General features: G+C 43.5%; 1 protein-coding gene across 1 annotated transcript; it reads left to right on the top strand.

Moving 5' to 3' along the window:
- Positions 1-278: 278 nt before the first annotated feature.
- Positions 279-20,862, top strand: spen (spen family transcriptional repressor). Its single transcript, XM_085924438.1, has 15 exons — positions 279-390; positions 2,174-2,494; positions 6,248-6,853; positions 9,114-9,271; positions 9,370-9,570; positions 9,643-9,794; positions 9,892-10,017; positions 10,095-10,208; positions 10,278-10,391; positions 10,482-10,582; positions 10,674-18,186; positions 18,269-18,586; positions 19,008-19,202; positions 19,269-19,427; positions 19,521-20,862. The coding sequence occupies exons 1-15, from the start codon at positions 308-310 to the stop codon at positions 19,650-19,652; spliced, it is 10,293 nt and encodes a 3,430-aa protein (XP_085780564.1). The 5' UTR covers positions 279-307; the 3' UTR covers positions 19,653-20,862.
- The last annotated feature ends 232 nt before the right edge of the window (positions 20,863-21,094 follow it).

Raw genomic sequence — 21,094 nt, 5'->3', positions numbered from 1 at the left:
CCCCACCTCGTCACGGAAACGACCGCAGCGCGTTTGCAAGGTGCAAGGTCGCGGTTTAAACAGTGCAGTGTAAAAAGCGAGAATGCAAGGCAGGGGACAGCCACCCAAATGGTTTACATCAGGGCTCAACGAGGAGTCAGAGGCATTGACATTGCACCCCTCTTCTCCTGTTTACTGACATAGCAAGAGAGATCTGTATGGTCGCGCAGCAGCAGCAGCAGCAGCGGCAACAGCAGCAGCAGCAACATCAGCAGCAGAAGCAGCAGCAGCAGCAGCAACAGCAGCAGCAGCAGCAGTAGTGCGCAGCATGGTTCGAGAAACCAGACATTTATGGGTGGGAAATTTACCCGAAAATGTGCGAGAGGAGAAAATCATCGAGCATTTTAAGCGGTGAGTAGGAAGAAAAAAAAAAACGGTTTTCCTTTTTTTTTCTCGCATCGGTACTGTCAGATCCCCATCGAATCATCATCACCATCATCTTCATGTTCGAATCATTTGCTTGCATGTGCATGTCGAGAGTCTGACAATTTTCATAGTCCACCTGTCACAAAAGAGGGGAAAACAACTTCTTTGTATGAACGCTACGTTGAAACGTCGCTGAAAATGCTCATTCAATGATTCGATGGTGTCAATTTTTTAAACACAAGCAACACAGGTTAGGCATATGTGGTAGAAGTCGCACAGGTGAAATGAAATTTTGTACGTTTTTTTTTTTTTTCTTGCACGCTGGATTTGATTGCACTGCAGCAAGGAGAAGCGTTGCGACTCCCAAACAGACACACACACACACACACACACACACCCACGGTGGTTATCATCGTGGCTTTTGTTGCTGGTGTCAAATTTTATGTATTTGTTCCAAATGCATCTCCAGGAAATCTGAATTGTCGTGCGCTCGTTCGCAAGCTGTCAAGGAAATCACAGCCCACCTCGCAGCTGCGTCCATATGAGCCCCCCCCCCCCCCCCCCCACCTCCCCATGCCCCCACCCCCAAACGCCAGACTGCTTAAACCATCACATATGCGGCTACGTTTCTCAGTCCGTCGTGAGCGTCGCCATATAAGTCCAATTCACGCACACCTCATAATTGCCAAAGGCGTCCGTCGCCCAAGTGCTCAGTTAATGCAAGCAAAAAATAAAAAAATAATAAAAATCCAAGGCTTTACGAGCGTGCGTGTGATTTGACGTGCGTCGTGCTCGTTGTGACAATGGCGCAGGAGGAAGCTGCCTCCCTCCGCGGCTGCAGAGGTTCAACTGTAAGCGAGCCGAGGAAGGCAGCGTGCGCGCAGGTGAGTGTGTGTGCGCGCCCACCCGCGCGCGCGCGCGTGAGAGAGAGAGATGTGATGTGATGTGATGGGGGAAGGCAGGATGAGTGAGCAAGTGGATAAAATGGCGTCGGAAGCTCGGCGTTGTTTGGGAATGTGCACATCACCATTTTTTTGAGGCGCTACCGATGGTAGTGTAACCTGAAGTCTTGTAGACTTCATTAAAAAAAAAAAAAAAAAAGTCTTTTCATGCACACACACACATTTTTTTCATGCACGTTGGATTTATGTAGTCATTCTCCACAACGCTGTCGTTAATTTTTGGTGGTCCTAATTTGAATGCGCAAATGCAGCAATTGTATATTAGATGCCCTACACCCCCATCTCGCCTTCATCTCCATTATCGTTTCTTCAGAGTTAAATCCTGAAAGGAAATTTCCTGAACAAACTCCAGTTATTTTCATACCATGAAGTCAACACAAAATCTTTCCACATAGTTTTTTTTTTCTTGCATTTAGCACCCCCCAGAATTTCAGCACAGGTTGGACTCGCCTGAAACTGCAATTGTATAGAACCTTTTACATAATCAAGGGCTTCTCATGCTTAAAATTCTAAAATAAAATAAAAAAATCGACCATCACCCTAACAAAGGGATTATTGAAAATCGATGCAGTTCAGGTTGAAAGTTTGAAATAAATAATGGAAATGCTTAAAAAAAGCATCACATTAAAAACTGAACCCCTTCGTGGGAAAATTGTGCACGAGAATCAATGCTGACTGTGGCTTTTCCATTAAATCCCATTTATTCACACATAAATTCTGACAATCCGTGAGATAATTTTTCAATGTGTGTAATCGATTGATATTCTTTGCACTTGGCTCATCCGTTTTTTTCCCCCTCCCTACAGATATGGACGTGTGGAGAGTGTCAAAGTCCTACCTAAACGGGGTTCAGAGGGTGGAGTTGCGGCATTTGTGGATTTTGTGGACATCAAAAGTGCTCAGAAGGCTCACAATGCCCTCAACAAGATGGGCGACAGAGACCTGCGCACCGATTACAATGAACCGGGCACCATTCCTAGTGCCGCGCGGGGACTGGACGATAGTCTGTCCTTGGGCTCTCGTGGCCGGGATGTATCAGGGTTCACGCGGGCGGCAGGGAGTGGCGTGTATGGCGCCCCCACATCGCTCCACAGCAGAGATGGACGCTATGAACGGAGACTAGACGGGTAAGTGGACACAGTTTCTATGACGACAGGGCGAAGCGGGCTCTGTTAGTAAACAGCTCACCTCCAAGCGTCTTTCCAGCATATTCGGGATTTAATCGTATAGGGATTCCCACTAAAGTCATCTCTCCCGACGAAAGGCGTTCTCACGTGAGGCAATGACTTGACCACTACAAACTGTGATTTGCAAAAGATTGAAAAAAAAAAAAAGTCATCATACATTGTTTTTAGAGATGATTTTATTTTGAAAATCCGCTTCTTAGTTCCAGTTACAACACAGGCTAAGCTTCTTCCCGACATACAAAAAGTGAGTCATTGATGTGCTCCAAAAAATGAAGAATTGCCATAGAATTCTTTCAAGTATTTATACCACAAACTGTGATCCCAAAACATTATTAAAAAAGTCATCATACATTGCTTTTATAGGTGATTTTATTTTGAAAATCAGCTTCTTAATTCCAGTTACAACTTCTCCCCGATATACAATTTTTTTTTTTTCAGAAAGAGCACAAAATACAGAAACATGAATACACAGGGAGAATTACTGCACTGTAATCGATCTATTTGTTATTTATCCTTTTCAGTGCCTGATTGGGTGATTAAAAATAAACCGGTTGTGTATCGCCTAATGTGAGTGCGCACGGTCAGGTCGTCGATAAATAAATAGCTCCATTCTTTTTAGAAATCAAAGCAACTTTGTCGGGTGGATATATCGTTTGTGGAGGGTAAAGATTGGACATGGTCCATTTTCCCAGGAATGTTGAAGATGGCTAAATGCAGGGAGCTAAAGAGCGACTGGGATTCTTCTCTTAATCTGGAGTTACATGGCTGGCCTGGTGGATTATATTACCGTTTATCGCCCCCGTATAGTCAAACAATCAAGCACACGATGTATAATACGAGATGGCATTGTTTGGATGTGTCTCATTTTCCATTTATTCACACTGGAGTCATGCGGATAACCTACACAGGAAATATGTGCCCCCCCCTCCTCCCGCCCCCCCGCTGCTGGATTAACACCTGAAGGAAATTCTATCCTGACAAAGGTTGCTTTCTTGGCGCCTTTTCAATTTTTTTATTTGGGATTATGTCTGAGATCAGGGTTTTACCATTTGAGACGTCTTGGAGACCAAAAAGAAAAAAAATCACAAGAGCCACAAGTCACCTGAACTGGACTGATGATGGACAATTTTTTTGCTGTCTGTTGGAGATAATGTGCCAGTGGAATATTCATCCACCTTCTGGAACTATCAGACTTGGATGAAAGCACAAAGACGGTCAAATGTGCGTGGACTGCGTGCAGACAAGCTTGGACAGACAACTCAAGCAAATTTATGACAATCCGTTTTCTCCTCACCGCAAGTTTATGACTGCAAGAAGACGGATTACCATCGATCAGCATTTTTTAAGTAAAACCGGAATGGACTGAATTGGACTAATGTCTCCTTTTTTGGGAATTTGCAAAGTGACACTTCTAGAATGGGAAGTCTGTGGCAATATAGTTAAAAATGGACTCTTGGATATTTTTTTTAGTAAAAGAAAGAAAATCACACATTGCCTGGATGGATTTACGGACTCATTCAAGCATTCCTGATCTTGGACCCCATTTTTCACTCCAGTTCCTCTAAGGTCTCCCACCCTGAAGACGAGGATTACGTTTTTTTCATATTAATCGTGTTGCTTCATTTTTTTTTTCTCCCCCACAACCACCCTCCACTCATCATTTTTGAGCAAACAGTATTATCTCCCTGTATTGTATTTGGAAATATAGGTCAAGTTACTACTTTCTCAAAAGGTTGGTATGTCCTGCCCTGCCTGTGTATTTGAGCTGTCCTCGCTAACCCTCTGTAGTTTGCACCGCTGACTTTTTGATCTTCGCACTCACTGCTGTTCAATATACTTTAACTTACCTTCTTTTATCCCCCCCCCCCTCCTTATTCTCAACTTTTCCTTACCTGAACACTGGCTCTCGTGACATAACGGGCAATGCGTATGTATTGAATAATGATTTCAAAGTGATTGCTTATGTAGAGCGGCCTCAGCATTGCATTGGTCTTGAGTCTTTTCAACAATTATCTTCAAAAATCAAAAGTCGGAATTGCAAGGAAAGTGAAATTCAGTCCTGTCATTAAAATACAGTTTATTGTTGCTGGTGTCCAGAACCGCACGCAGTAGATACAAATCCAGGTTGTAATGAGACCACCATATAACTAAGACTATTTTTTTTTTCCCTCTAAACTTTTTGGACACATTTAATCTTATTAAAATACCTTTTAAACACATAATTGAACACAATAGTAGATACAATAAAAATATAATTGTTAGCATAAAACTTTGAAAATAGCTTAGCAAATTTAAAGTCTGTGTCTTTAAGAAGTGGACTTCCATTTGACCTTTTGAGTGTGAAGCTGTGTGTGTGGGGTGAAATTTAGGTTTACTGACACAACAAAAGATTTTTTATCGAAACATCAAAATGTTCAAGCAAACCAAATGCTAACCAGTGTGTTTGCCTCATGCCAACATAATGTCCAACGAGCTAGCACAAATTAGCGTCGATGCGTCCGTAGTAAGGGAAATGGGTCCAAATAATCAGTTAGGGTAATAATAAACTTTCAAATAACTTTGCCATACATAGAGCAGAAATGCATTCAAACATTAGCCACTGTATTGGCATTGAGTTTGAATCCACAATTTAGTGAGACCATTAAATGGGTATATTATCATTGTGGATCATTTTCACATACTTGATTTTTAAATTCATTATGTAAATTTAAATTGGATAACTTAAACAGGTTATTTCCTGTTTTTGAAAACTGTCCAACTGTTTTAGGGTGATTCTGCTGACACATTCGAAAAAAAACAGACAATGATGTCACCAACTGCGATGGAAATAACGATGTTTCTCATGTTTTGGCATGACTCCAAGTCATAATTCAAGCGCTCCTAAATTACATCGCTGGACAGTCAAAACGATGTGATTATTTTGGCCATTTTGAAAATGTTTGTAAGAGCAGAAGAGTCCTTTTGCCTTTGTCTCCTCGCCCCGGCGACTTTTCAGACGCATTGTTTCAAGATGCAAAAGCAGCTGTCACAGTTTGTCTAAATTCACATTACACAATCCACTTTTGTGTATGACCTCAGAAGCCACAAATAAACTTTGCACATTTGCCAGATGTAAGCTTGGCTCTGCCTGCTCAGTAGATCAGATTCCACATCTTTTGTATGTCCAAGTGCTTTGACAGACAGAAAACCATACATTGATCAATGTCATGCTTGAAAAAAAAACAAGATTAGATCCAACAGAGCTAGGAAGAATGATGTGGATTGGTAGCCTGTAGGGTAGAAGTTCAATCAATGATTAATCGATTAATTGAGAGCCAAGTGATGATCAAATTAATCTAAGGACTTGTTTGGAATTGTCCAACTTCTTGTCATTTCAGCCTCACAACTGACGATTCCTCAATTAATTGACTAAATAATCCGATTTTGATGTAGTCATGAGTTGCAGCCCTTCTGCAGATGAACTTATAATAATATTTACGAAAATTCTAGTATTACTTTTGATCCCTTTTGCTTCTGTCTGTTAACCAATTTTCGTGACTTGACCTCAAACTGTTCCGCACAACGAACAAAAAAGGTGATCCCAGAAAGCCTTGAGAGGTTTCCAAGAAAAATAATTAAAAAATAAGGTTGCCTTAGTCTGGCGGTATCACATTATGTTGAATTTTCTCCCCTTCTTGTTTTTGTTTTTCTCAGGGCCGCTGAAAATCGTGAGCGTCCGTACGACCACGCTGCTTACGGTCACCACGAACGCCAAGGAAGCAGCTTTGAACGCCAACGGCACTATGACACGGACTATTATTCGAGAGAAAGAACTCTTAGCTCATCTGGGAATGCTTCCGGCACATCCATGGGAAGCGGTACGGCTTTGCCCGCCGGAGTCGGCGGCATCGTTAACGCTGTCGCCGGTAACCCCGGAACAAGCGGCGCGGCAGGGGCCGCCGCAGGAGGGAGCGCGGGCTCGACATCCAGCGGGGTTAGCTTCTACCGCTCCCACAGCAGGAGTCCGTGTCGCTTTGAGACGCCGGAGCCTCGTTACGAATCTCGGACCAGGGAGGCCTTTACGTTGGCCAGCGTGGTTCACAGGGACCTTTACAGAGAGGAGCGGGCCCGGCGCAGCGAGCGGTCCTTTCAACGGAGTCGCAGCCGCTCTCCGCATTCGGCGCATTCGCGAAACCCTTCTCCTCAAAGGCTGGCAAGCCAGGCCGGTCGACCTCCGCGCTCCCACAGCGTCTCGGGTTCTCGCAGCCGCTCCTCCAGTTCAGACTCGGTCAGCAGCACCAGCAGCAGCACGAGTGGCAGGTGAGAGACGCTTTTTTGGGGTTTTTATGTCTTAGAGCCAAACTTGGTTGTTGTTTACAGCGTGGAGAACTCCAAGTTGGTGGATGTAGAGAGCAATGGAGTCCAAGTTGCTGCTCTCGGTAGAAGCTCGGGTGTGCTTTTAGGAGAAAAATGCTTGCTGAAAGGGAGCGCTTGTTTTGGGAACTGGAGCTGTGTTGCTATAAAGTCGGAAGCTGCCCTGAAACCTTGCTTAGCGACTATGTGTTGATTGGAAAGAAATAAGTCATACCGTGCTCGATGTATTGGTATCAGCTCCTGTCGCAAGTATCCGATATAAGCCCAGCTATGAACCAATATCGATACTATCTGCACTCCCCCGATTATTTTTCAATTATAATGAATATTTCTTCTCCCTTGCTGTTTGTGGTTGGACTCTGTATGAACAAATTCTAGCTCAATTTGAATTCAATTTCTGATCATGAGAACAGTTGTGTATGCTTACCGTGTAGCAGTTGTATCATTTTTGTCTCCACGCTTAATAATTTAGTTGCTTATTTGCCATTCATAATTGATTACTCTGCTGCAAAGCGCTTCCAGTTTCACGACTATATATTTCATGATATCGTAGCAGTGCGCATGGCTGCAGCGTCTAATAATCTTCTCGCTCAGCGTCTCACCTTTCTTTTGGTGATACTTGTCGGAAATGCTGCTTATTTGCCGCCATGTCTGCACCACGTAAGGACGCTGTTCACTGTTGTAACGATGTGACAGCTCCTTTGTGGTCAGACATACTGAAGACATTTGAATAATGAAGCAGATCTGAAATTATTATCAACAAATGTTATTAATTTATCGCAATTGGTTGGAAGAGTCCTAATCTAAATAGACTAGACACAATTTATACCATCTTCCATTGTGGTCCTCGAGTTAGGACTACTATATCCTTGGGGAAGGTTGCGGTAGAATTTCAAATGAGGGTTTGAGAATTACTGTACACTGGATGGTCCTCTATGGACATTGGTTAGAGTGACACCTGTGGTCAGATGAGGTAGTGCTATTGTTTTTTTTTTTTTTTTTTCCTTTTTCAGGAGACGGGTCTTGTATCTTTTTCTCACTGCGTACCTCTGTGGTAATGCTCCCTCCCACCACCAACCGTGAGATCCAGTTGAAACTGGAAATTTCTAGTCAGTGCTGGCTGCCTGCCCACTCCCACAGGCCAAGCTCTGTCAGTCAGTAGCACTTCCGGGAGTGTCTGAGCGCAGAAGGAGAAAGGGAGGGGAGGGGAGGAAAGAAGAAAAAAATAAAAAATAAAGGAGCAGTGAGAGGATGGCTGGCATAGGGAGGGATGCTTTGAGGAAAATGAGGCAGCCATGATTTAGAACATGCACACGCTTGTATTTATATGTTTGCAGGGGGAGGGAGCAGCGGACAAATCGCCCTTATTGTCATTGTATACGATGAAACGAAATTTGAGGCAATGAATTATATCGAGGAAATATGCTCTTTCTAAGTCTGTCTGTTTTGTGTAAATGTGCTTGAGAGAAATGTGAGAATCTTTTTTTTTTTTTTATGCATCACAGTTGACATGTGAAATATTTTTCTGTAGTTATATTGCAATGCCTTTATTTGCATCTGAGTTACTTTTGGCTGGACCAGTCATGAAAAAGTACCTTGAATGCGATTAGGGGAAAAAAAAAAAAAAAACATCAATAGTATTGTCCTTTGAAGCAGGGGTTTTCAATTGGTTTTGTCCAAGGGACCAACATTATAACCAAGAAGCAACCACTGCTTTGGCAAAATATTATTTTATTTTGTATCGAAGGAGGACAGACCTATACAGGATATTTATTTGCATCTGTAAGTCTATTTTGGGAATCTCGAATACATTTGACATAATTTGGATAGGTACATGATTCACCAAATTAGCTGGAAAATAAATTGAGGCAAATAAATAAACAAATGTAATAAAAATAATTCATAAAAATAAAATAAATCATAAAAATGTCATTATTTTCCATTAACAACTTCGCGGACCACTTGGAATACCGCCACAGACCACTAGAGGGCCGCGGACCACCGATGGACAACCCCTGCTTTGAAGGAAACTTGGCTAGAGGAAAATCTTTATTGTGAGAAGCTTTTGATTTGAAATACTTGTTTTTTATGAAATTGTTTGCTGTAAAACAAGACAATTTTCGTCAGGCAGCAACAAATAAACATTGGTTTTAATTTTACAATTCAGCAAAGGCTATGTTCCTACGACGTTTTGTTTTTATCCCAGTGATTCCAGCAGTAGTTCAAGTGATGAGTCGCCGACTCGCTCCGTGCAGTCAGCTGCCGTTCCAGCACCATCAGCACTTCCGTTATCATCCCTCGACAAGGAGGAACCACGTAAAAGCTTCGGCATCAAGGTCCAAAATCTTCCTGTACGCTCTACAGGTGAGTTGCTGTTGCCATTCGGTTCAATCCCAAACCTTTTTTTTTCCCCCTCACTCCATATACTTAAAGGTACACTTTGTTCATTTTGTTCACTCCAGATACAAGTCTTAAAGACGGTTTGTTTCATGAGTTTAAAAAACATGGAAAAGTCACATCTGTACAAATTCACGGAGCTTCAGAGGAGCGCTATGGACTTGTCTTTTTCCGGCAGCAAGAAGACCAAGAAAAAGCTCTGGGAGCATCAAAGGGGAAGCTTTTTTTTGGAATGCAAATTGATGTCACTGCCTGGAACGGTCCTGGTATGTTGTGATCTCGATCGTGCAATTTCTTGATGAAATATACCACAACTAACAAGAAATAAACATTTCCAGAGACTGAAAGCGAGAATGAATTCCGGCCCTTGGACGAAAGGATAGACGAGTTTCATCCCAAGGCTACCAGGACGTTATTCATTGGGAACTTGGAAAAGACCACCACATATCATGATCTTCTCAGCATCTTTCAACGCTTTGGAGAGATTGTTGTATGTTTTTCTTATTTTTATTTTTTTTTTTCAACAGCTTGGTTGACACGACTATGCATACTAACGGGATTGTTTTATTTGGTAACACCCCACGAAGGATATCGACATCAAGAAAGTGAACGGAGCCCCACAATATGCCTTTCTGCAATACTGTGACATTGCAAGTGTGTGCAAAGCCATAAAGAAGATGGATGGGGAGTACCTTGGAAACAACAGACTTAAAGTAAGAATACAGTTCCATAGGAAAATAGATCAGCAGGTCAAGGATATGGATCTTTTAAAAGGCTTTTTATTTTCTAGCTGGGCTTTGGAAAGAGTATGCCAACAACTTGTGTTTGGCTAGACGGATTAGCATCAAACACGACGGAACAGTTTCTTACCCGACACTTCTGTCGCTACGGACATGTTGTCAAGGTAGGTTGGACGTATGTCACTGGACTTTTTGGGGGGATTTCATAATGTGGTCCCTTTTGTCTTCTGCAGGTTGTATTTGACAGAATGAAAGGAATGGCCCTTATCTTGTACAACAACATTGAATATGCTCAGGCCGCAGTAAAAGACACAAAAGGATGGAAGATAGGGGGCTCGAAAATAAAGGTAAGCCTTCTCCAATTTGTGGTATTATCTGTAAAAAAACAAAAACAAAAAATCATCATATGAATTGAAATCGTTCTTTTTTTCCAACAGGTGGACTTTGCCAATCAGGAGAGTCAAATGGCTTTCTATCGTTCAATGCAAGCATCTGGACAGGATATTAGAGATTTTTATGACATTCTATCTGAAAGAAGGTTTGTTGTCTTTCTTACTATAATTCCTACCTCAACTCAAATGAGGACAATCCTCGTCATTTGCGGTATTTTCATTCGCATGTCTCGGCAGGGATGATCGACGTTCTCAATATGAGTTTCAAGTGGAGAGACAGTATTATGAAAACGTACGCACGCCAGGAACGTATACGGAAGATCCTCGACGTAAATACTCAAGCAGAAGTCGTGAGTTCTACGCCGAATGGGATCCGTATCAAGGAGATTACTATGAAACGCCGTACTACGAAGACACCCGGGAATATCGAGAATACCGAGCCGATCCTTACGAGCAGGATATTCGGAAATACAGTTATTTGCAACGGGAACGTGAGAGGGAGAGGGAGCGCTTTGAGACGGATCGCGGACGTGACCACGGGAGGAGAACCATCGAGCAAAGCCAAAGTCCAAGTCTCGTTGCCTCACGTCACCCTCCGACCCCCGTAGCGTCCTCTTCGATTTCCGAAAGGATAGCGAGTGACTCCGACCGGCGAATATGTTGCCCGTCTTCTGAAAGAAGCGGCAGCTGCAGTTCAGTTTCCCCTCCCAGATTTGAAAAATTGCGGCCAGAACGGTATAATAAAACGAATAAATTTGACAAGGGTGTTTGTGAAATCGAAAAGCTCCATTTGGTGGAAAAGGAGAAACGGGCCGGACGTAACGATCGCGGAGATAAGGATAAAATTGAGAGACAGCGACTTAAGAAGCTCAAAGTATCTTCACCAATCAGCCAAACATGTAACGCTGAGCCAGTACCTGATCGAGACATCAGCCCAGAGTCTTCCCTTCAAAGTAAAAACGGTAAAATCCTGAAAGATAACTCCAATCGAGGAAAGTTGGATCTTCTGCCTTGTGTGGTGCAGTTAACGCGTGTGAAAGAAGAAGAAGGAAAAGTGATCACACATGAAAAACAAATAACAAGGGGTGGGAATGACAGTCCTAGACTGGTATCACCTTCAGCAGACCAAAGTCCTCTGTTCCGCACAGAGTCATCAAAAGGAAAGGCCTCCAGAGATAAAAACATGCATCATTTAGTGGAACATATTGATATGGATGTCAAAATCAAATCCAAAAAACATGGCAAATCTGAAATTGCTTTTGACAGCGGTGTCTCGATGGATTTTGATCGCTTGGCCGCGAGAAAAAGACGTTTTGAAGACTGTGGCAAAAATGATCATCAGAGGAGAATGAGTGAAGACAATCTTGGTCGATCTATTCTTCATAAACCTTGGAATACTAAGGACTCTGAGTTCCATAAGAATGTTTTCATAAAAAATGTACAAAAAAGGGAGCACAACAAGGATAAACCTGTACGGATATTTTCACCTAACAGTCCAAACGAGGGCCAGGACTCTGAAAGCAACTCCGTAAGCCTTCAGTTGACATCCCAGCAAGCACTGCCGGATGAATCTTCAGAGCAATTAGACTCTTCCTTGCTAAAGGCAACATTAGTGGGCTCAAAAAGTGAAAATAGCTCCAGTCTCCTCACAAAGACATCAAGTGATGGCAGCCTTGATTTTGAAAATGAAAGCAAAGAACAGAAAGAGGTTTTATGTGACAAGGACCAAAGTCGAGAGACAGAAGATGAGGAACCGTTTGTACGCTTTGTCCAGACAAATACCTTTCCAAAACACAAAAGTGAACAGAGTCGATGGTTGCGAGGCAAACTTTGTGATCTTGATAAGAGCGATAAGTGTGATAACTCACCTCGCGATGAAACTCAAGACTTTGGAATGGATTTTGCCTTGCACGACGTTAAAAAACCAAACCAGGACATAAACAACGATGACATCTCTTTATGTAAAAGAAACAAAATGGATATCAACTCCAAAAGAGAGCAAAAGTTTGTAACTTGTCCAAAATTGAATGATTCTATTTTTCACCATGTAACACCCTCGACAGTTTCTTTAAAGGAAGAGGAAACCGCCCATATTTCCACGTCGGCCGTAAACACAGTAACAAAATCACCTCTGGCAAAAGAACGCTTTCCACACGCACAGTCATTGAAAAGTAATACGGACCTGAAACCGAGACATTTGCAAACACCTGAAAGTGAGCAGGAAAAGCTCAAGCCGTCATTTCTCGTAGGCAATGAAGAATTTACGTGCAGTTGGCTAGGAAGGCTTTCCTCGGATTCTCCAAAAATGGAATTGACTTTCCAACGTGAAAGTAAATGTCAAGGCCAGGATTTGGAACCAGGAGAAGTACAATCTGATTCTGATGATGATGGCGACAAAAAACACATCTCTCACAAGCCCAGTAGTTCCTTGTCTTATATCCTCCGGGAACACGACGAGAGGATGACAGATCTGAAACTCGGTGGCTCGTTGGAAAAGAATAAATTTTACTCGTTCGCTCTGGACAAAACCATAACCCCCGATACGAAAGCACTTCTCGAAAGAGCAAAGACGCTTTACTCTTCCCGGGAAGACAACTGGTCCTTTCTTCCGTCTTGCTTCCCGAGCCCGCACAGCTGCACAGATAAAAACAAGGTCGAACTAGCCCCCCGACCAATTCCTTCTTGGTATATGAAGAAGAAGAAGATTCGCACCAACTCTGCTGAAAATCTGCACAGCAAAAAAGAGGATCTTAAAGCTCACGACCAAGAACGCCAGGAACTGTTTGCCTCCCGTTTCCTTCATAGCTCAATCTTTGAACAGGATTCTCGCCGTTTGCAGCACCTTGAACGTAAAGACCAGCATTCTGAAATAGCAGTTGACCGAAATCTTACTCAGCCAAGTGATCCAGAAGGACAGCCAGAATGTGAAGATAGCGATGTCCCAACAGAGCCTATCGTCCTATTCCACAGTCGTTTTTTGGAGCTACAGCAACAAAAAGACAAAGACGTTTGTTCGCTCGATCCTGAGATGGATTCAGTTGTGGTGGAAATCAAACACAATTACGTGCCGGGTTGTGACGATGAACTGTCTGACGAAATGGCTACCACGCGATTGAAGGTTGATGAAAAATCTGTCAGTCCCCGTTCGACCATATCTGCTACCTCAGTCGCTCCATGCCTAAAAGAAATGTCGTCACCCGAAAGAGAAAATATTTTATCACTGCCCGTAGATAAACGAGTGTCAGCTAAACAAGGGGACAGTGTGGAGACATATCGTGAGGTCTCTCCCTCGCCTCCTCTTTTGAAAGACCTGAAACCTTCCACCCCTAAACCAAATAAAAGCCCTCCACCTTTACTCTCAGACATAGAAAATGAAGTGGAAGCGAAAATAGTGCTTCATGAGCCCAAAGCAGAAATTGATGACAATTTGCCATTAGAGCACAACTGTCCCGTAGAAGATGAGGCTCCATCGAGTTCTGGGGTTAGTTTAGAACAGAAGAATCCAGAGCTCACATGTTCTGAATACACAAAGGTAAAAGATGAACGCGACTGCAAGGCACAAATTCAGAAAATACATCATTTGGAGGATTCTAAGAGACCAGAGATTGTCCATGAAATATGTATGCCAGAGCTACAAATTGAAAATAAGCCAGTACCTAACCGAAGACAACCTAAGAATAAAAAAACAAAGCCACACACGATATTACGTGCTTCGCAGGCTACGAAAAATGCGAAAGATAAACCCGCAACGCGAAAAAGTGAGCGTATTGATAAAGAAAAACTCAAAAGGGGCTCCTCTCCACCAGCAGATGCGCCGAAAGAATCGTCGGAGTGCACAATGGAATCAATTCATGCATCAAATTCTGAACAGGACCTTGAGTCTGGTTTGGTTCATCGTAGAACACGTCGAAGGAACGTCCGATCAGTCTACGCCACTAAACGTGAAGGAGAGCAGTCTGGCAAAGAGCCGGTGGAGCCATCACGAACGATGCGCAAACGTGCGACAGATAAAGAACTCGTTCAGCAAGATGTTCAAATTCCATCGACCAACCCCAGACGAGGGCGCCCGCCAAAACGAGGTATCAAACGAGTTGATCACGTATTGCCACCAAAAGGGGACGTTCCGAAAACAACGGATGTTAACTCGGAGGTCGGAGATACCTCGACCCCAGTGGAAGTTATAAAATCATCGGAGGAATGGCGCTCGGCTAGAAAGGTGCAGCAAACACCTCCGACGGTAGCAACACCAGTGGATAAAAAAGGAAGCAGACTCGACAAACAGTCTGAGGACACTCGAGTTCAATTTGAACTCATAGACATGGCAAGTTGTGATGAATCAGAGCTAAAATCCAAAGCTGATTCGGACCTAAGTGCAAAGTTATCAGACACAAACTCGCAAATACACAGAAAGGAACAAGACACCGCACTTCCATCGATTGATGGGGATTTTGAGAATCTTCCACAGAGCAAAGTGGCTGAAGAGAGTGTCAAAATGAAAAAACAAAGGTTCAAGCGAAACACCAAGAATTTCACTGAAGATAAGTCCCACACCTTGAGAAATCTCGAAATCCGCGTAAGTGTCGATGACGTAAAAGGTTTGCTTCGTTCTGAAAGAAATGACCCGGAGTCATTTCCAGTCAGCATAAAGAAAACCAAGACTCTAGTTAGGGCGGAAGAATCAATATCAATATGCCCTCCCAAAGAATCAAAGGCACTTGATGTGAAAAATGAAGATGTTGGATCTGAGCCACAGATTCCTGTGCACCCAGCTGCGGTTCTTCTCGCACATCAAATGGAACTCGAGCAGGCAGTCGAACATATCGCCAAACTTACAGAGCAACATCCTCGGTCGTATAAGGAGCCACCTACAGGCCAAGCGCCCACATTACCTCCTGTAGCGTCACACTCGCAAACTGAGGTCGAAGAGGAAAAGCGGGCTAACCCATCAAGTGAAACGGAACTTGCAGCCGCTATTGATTCCATCACAGCTGAAGATGCGTGTGCAGATCCGGAAGGATTCGCCGCTACTCCCGCTTTCGGCGCTCTTATTCCGACTCCTGATTCGTTGGTGTCCGTTACCACCAATGAGAACATGGCATCTGAAACGGTGAACACTGCGGTCAATACTGCAGATTCAGATGATGGTGTTTTGATATCAAGTCCAAAGGGTCTAGGAACAGAATCTAAGATGACTGAGGTTTCCCAAGTAACCAATACACCCAAGAAATTAGCCAAAGTTAAACCCAAACCTCAGAAAAAGTCAAAAAGTCGTAAATGTGCCATAAATAAGAAGAATGACGTCCGTCCAGAGCCCTCCCCTTTCAAACTACCCGGATCGATCCCGGAGGATCCCGAAATTATAAACTCCAAAGCAGCGGTCATTACAACCGGGACCACCATAGTGGGATCAGTGGTAACTGCTGTTGCTACCTGTAGGCACGATGTTACAAGCTCTACAACTTTGGGCACACCCAAAGAGGCAGAACAACCAGAAGTTGAACAACCTGTACCGAAAGAATCGGCTTTTCATTCAAATTCAAGAATCATCTCCAATGGGAAGAAACATTTGCAAGCAACAGAATCATCTCCCTCGAGTCTCACTCCTTCAGCCGCCCGTGTACCACTCGTATCCCAGTCTGGTATACCTTTATTACGACCTGCTAAACTTTTGCCAAACTGGCCTCAGAGAACTGAAGAAAGTCGAATCTTTGTCAGCCCTCCGAGTCATGTAACAGTGGTAACGTCTACTGTCCCCGTATCGACTTCGCTCGGACCCTCTTCAATCAATCCCCCGTTGCCTCCAGATACGAAGGCCTCTGATCTCCATCCAAGTTCCAGTACATTAAGAAAGATCCTAATGGAACCAAAATATGTATCTGCATCAAACAGCAATTCTATTCCCACCACTATAGTAACCACTACTATGTCAGATCATTTACAGACGCCAGAAAATGAAAATGCCTCGTTTGCTATGGGTCCAAGGCATGTGGAAGATAAATTGTCTTTACGCCCTCAGTCTATACATCACAAATGTAAACCACTGGCAGAGTCCCCACAAAAATGTGAGAACGCCCACCATACTGTAATATCTCCCGTTACCTCAGTTATAAGTCGCATTCCGATACCTTACGATACAGATGAGACACCACGGATTTCCCTTAGCGGCAGAAACCCGTGTCCTTCTTTGGCCAAACCAAAATTCAAAGCAAATTCGAATGAAAATCAGCAATATCATAGCCTCGATATTGCCGAAGATGAAACCAGAGGACGCTCTGTTGTCGAGAGCACTTCGCATTCTGTTCCCGGTCTTAGAGTAAATACATCCGAAGGTGTTGTCGTCCTGAGTTATTCAGGTCAAAAAACAGAAGGGCCTCACAGAATGAGAGCCAAAATAAGTCAAATTCCGCAAGCCAGTGCTGGGGACATAGACTTTCAACAAGTTCTTCCTAAATCTCAGACAAAGCAAGACCCGATAATTCCTATGTCCCAGTTTCCTTGCTCTGAAGCACCCTTAACTCCATCTTCTTATGGGCACACAGGGGTTCTCCTGACCAGCCAATCTTATAACTCTCAACCTGTCATTTCCAGCACCAAGCAGGAAAGTCGTGAATGCGACAAGCCCGAAGTTTTATATCATACTGCATCACAAGGAAGTGTGGTCAAGATGTATCAACAGCCTGTGTCAACCCCTCAAGTCTTAATGTACAACCAAGCTGTGATACAACAGCAGCACGGTAAGAGACTGGGAATGGACGTAACACCCCCCAAATCAGTTCAACAGTCTAACCTCAGTCCTATCAAGAGTCCTCATCACCCCTCATTGTCTGGATCTTGCATAAGCTCCAATCCCGGCACGCCGACCGATCGCGCTGCTGCTCTTCAACCAAAACCAGACTCCCAGTCGTCACAAACGTCCGTTCTCTCCCCTTCACGTCTCGTCAAAGCCAGTCCCGCTAGTAATTCGCCGGTAGGAACCTCAGTGGTCATGCCTCACGGCTTGTCCTCCAGATCAAATTTCAACGCCGCTATGCATCACCCGCACTCGGAACAGTCTTCAGTCATCATCCAACCTCAGTCGATGACGCACGAAGCAAGGATGAACGCTTCACCGATGTCTACCATCAGCTACGGAAGGCGAAGTAGCTCTCTGTCCTCTCCTCTGCCGGGGCCAGTACAACACTTGGGCATAGCTCAGTCGAGTATCATCAGGCAGTCTCATTCAACTAGCCAGGGATCGTTGTCCAGTGGTGGTTCTGTCAGCGGCGCAACTGACGAGGAGCACAGACCTTTCAACCAAACCCTTAGTAGATCCTCCTTACCGCAGCTTCAATCAGATGTGGTGTTGCTTCACAATGATCGCGGAGGGCTCCATACCAATCTGGATCAGTACAGAGGCGTGCACCAGAGCATGCTCTCGCATCAACAGCTGGGAGAGCAGGCCGCCGGGGAAACAAGATTGACCCACAACTCGGAGAACGGAACCGGTAACGTCTCTGTGAGGAAGAACCCTGAACTTTCAGGAAAAGAATCCTTCAAGGCACTGGAAGGACAGGTGATCCATTCACCAAGTAGTGAAAGCAGAATCAGGGCAGTTCACACATCCAGCCCTATCATGGTGTCTCCTCACTCTCATGGCATCCAACTAGCTCATACTGGAGGTGTGGCCCCATTTTCAGTCTATCGCGACTCAAGGGTCTTTCCTCCCCAGTTAAGTGGACATCCTTCTTCGGGACGCAGTACATCTTCACAGGTAAATAAAATCCTTTTATTGACATCCTCTACCGCCACAAGAATCCATTAATACATACTGATTTGTTTCTCCGACTTACCAGATTCCCCCGGAACCTGAACTGGGTCACCTATGTAAAATGCCTCAGTCTCTCAAGTCTGAGAGTCCACACCTTCGCCATTCTACCTCTTCTAACATCTCTCGAATACCAAGAGAGGGAGTCTCTCCCTCATACCAGTCTCCTATGACCACGCCGTTGGGTTTGAATCACAAGTCGGATCAGTCGCAACAGAAATGCCCTCCAGCTTTCTTGACGACACCTCTGCCTGCGGCACCCACGTCAACTTCCTTCCAGCCACGGCCTGATGCCAAGTCGGATCATTCGGGACAGCGCTCGAGTGACATGGTGCAGCTTTTGACGGTGGGGGTTCTACACACACAGTCTTGGAAGGAGTAAAGAATGTGACACAGACTCAAATCCCTTCATAACATAATCTTGAATCGAATATCAAAGAATCCCAGTTGCGACTTGAGACCAACGTACAAGGTCACTGATTTCTTGCGATCTTTTCATTTTGTCGCAGAGACGGGTTAGCCTCGCTCAAGCTAGCGTGCTAATGTTTGTTCCGGTATTTCTGCTGGATTGAGAGTAAAGGCTTGAAGAAATTTTTCAATCAGCAGTAAAAAGCCTAGCTAACAAAATAGTAGCAGATTTGTTTGTTTAATTCAAGAGCAAAAACTTTCTGTTTTAAGACTTGTAATGGAATTTTAGGCTCAAATAAACATTTTCAATTCCCGGCCTCAGACGCAAATCAAATGTTTATTTTTTTCTTTTTGTACAGAAATATCCCATCATGTGGCAAGGTCTTTTGGCCCTGAAGAACGAGCAAGCCGCTGTCCAGCTGCACTTTGTTTCCGGCAACACTTTATTGGCTCAGTGCTCACTGCCGCCGCTAGAAGGAGGACCTCTTCTTCGCATAGTTCAGAGGATGAGGCTGGAAGTATCTCAGCTTGACAGTGTGGCGCGACGAATGACTGTAAGTACCTTTGGGTTCAAATATCCGGGAGAATCAAAATGACAGTACATATATCATCGATGACAGGTGGAGAACGATTACTGCCTACTCCTGGCGCTGCCGTGCGGTCGAGACCAAGATGATGTCCTAAATCAAACGCAAGCCTTGAAAAGTGGCTTCATTACGTACCTGCAAGCCAAGCAGGCAGCTGGCATCATCAATGTGCCCAATCCTGGTTCCAATCAGGTCTGTTTGAGAAAGAAAATCAATCTACTTGGGTAATCATTGAAATTTGTTTGAATTTCTCCCTCCTAATATGGTCCATGTTTCTATTTGCAGCCCGCCTACGTGGTGCAGATTTTCCCACCTTGTGACTTCTCTGAGAGCCATCTGTCCCGCTTGGCCCCAGACCTTCTAAACAGCATCTCCACTATTTCACCTCACCTCATGATCGTCATTGCCTCCGTTTGATGGATTTTTTTCTAAAGCAAAGCCAACACCAGCTGTTTTTTGCAAACTGGAATTGCCTCATTTTGTAATGAAAATCTCAATGAAGCATTTAAAGCAAAGGTTGTTTTGTTTTGTTTTGTTTTTGGTTCACTTCACCAAGTCCTTAATTTACTCAATGGTGTTGAAGTCCAAAAATGTTACTTTTGAGGTACGGGACTTTTCTAAGAGCATTTTCTGCTTGAATATTTCAATGTTGCCATGTTTTTTTGGAGGCTGCGGACTCAGCCTTTAAGGAGATTCTTGCTTTTTATTCCTCTTCATCAAATGATTGTGATTTTGTTTTGAAGAGAGACGTGAGGAGTCATTGCACTATGTATAAGAAAAAGAAATGTGAAGTCTGTACAGATTTGAGTGTAAAATGATTCATATTAGAGTATAACCCAGACATCAAGAATCATTTTAGTCCGCTGCTTTTGCTCCGTGCTCCAAGTTGAGAGTTGTACAGTTTACAGTCTTAATTTAGTTTGCAGCATCCCTCGTGGGCCATTGCGAAACTGTAAATATGATACATAGTTCAAGACTGATGCAATGTGGAGAGACCAAGTGAATTTATTATGATTTTTATTTTACAGATGGATCCTCAAATGTTTTCAGTGTTCTTCCGACATTTGACAAAAGGGTGTCATACACCAATCATTTTTTGATTTGATTTGATTTCTGTGCCAAAACTTTGTGCTTTACATTCAACAAAAGAAGAGGTAATCATAATCTATTTTAATATACTATAACTTTGTATTTTTATTCCTTTTTGTGGATAAATGTTGGGAATTTTATTTCAACTTTTGTTTTTGTTTTTTTTTGTGCGCTGCTGATTTGGTCCCTTAACTGCCCCCAAGCTGTCTCATGACAGAATGTGCAACGAATGTGACTTGAACTTGCCATCATGCCGCTATTGGATGTGTTTATCGTCTGTCCCCCTGTGGATTTGTCTTTCTAAAGCAAAGCTGTAAATAATTCCATGTGTCCTCCGTGTCCGCTCATATTTCTCCGTGTCGTTGTTGTCTGAGGAAAGGGACTCTTGTGTGAAACCGATGCTGAAAGTAAATCACGCTTGTCAGTCTTGTTTGATGACTGCAAGCTCAATACTGTCATTGTTATGTTGAAGGCACTTACCATGTTTTGATAAAATAGAAGAAGAAAAAAAAACAGTGATTGATACAAAACTGTCTTAATTTAGGTGTATTTTGCTGCTCCTCCATGAGGACATTTTTAACTGTAAAATAATTTTGTTGTTTAACTTCTGAAGATCATTAAATGGTCCATGACTCTATTTTTTTTTTTTTGGTATATTTTTGCCCAGGCCAATGTGGAGTTTCACCCCAGCTTCCTCCCATATTTAAAAAAAAAAAAAAATTCATATTGCTAATTGTGACGTATCTTCCGCTTTCCAGAGGTCAGCGAGG

The sequence above is a fragment of the Syngnathus leptorhynchus genome, chromosome 1 (assembly GCF_054491065.1).
Source record: "Syngnathus leptorhynchus isolate UIUO chromosome 1, UIUO_Slep, whole genome shotgun sequence".
NCBI lineage: Eukaryota > Metazoa > Chordata > Actinopteri > Syngnathiformes > Syngnathidae > Syngnathus > Syngnathus leptorhynchus.
This window is presented reverse-complemented; position numbering and strand designations above follow the sequence as displayed.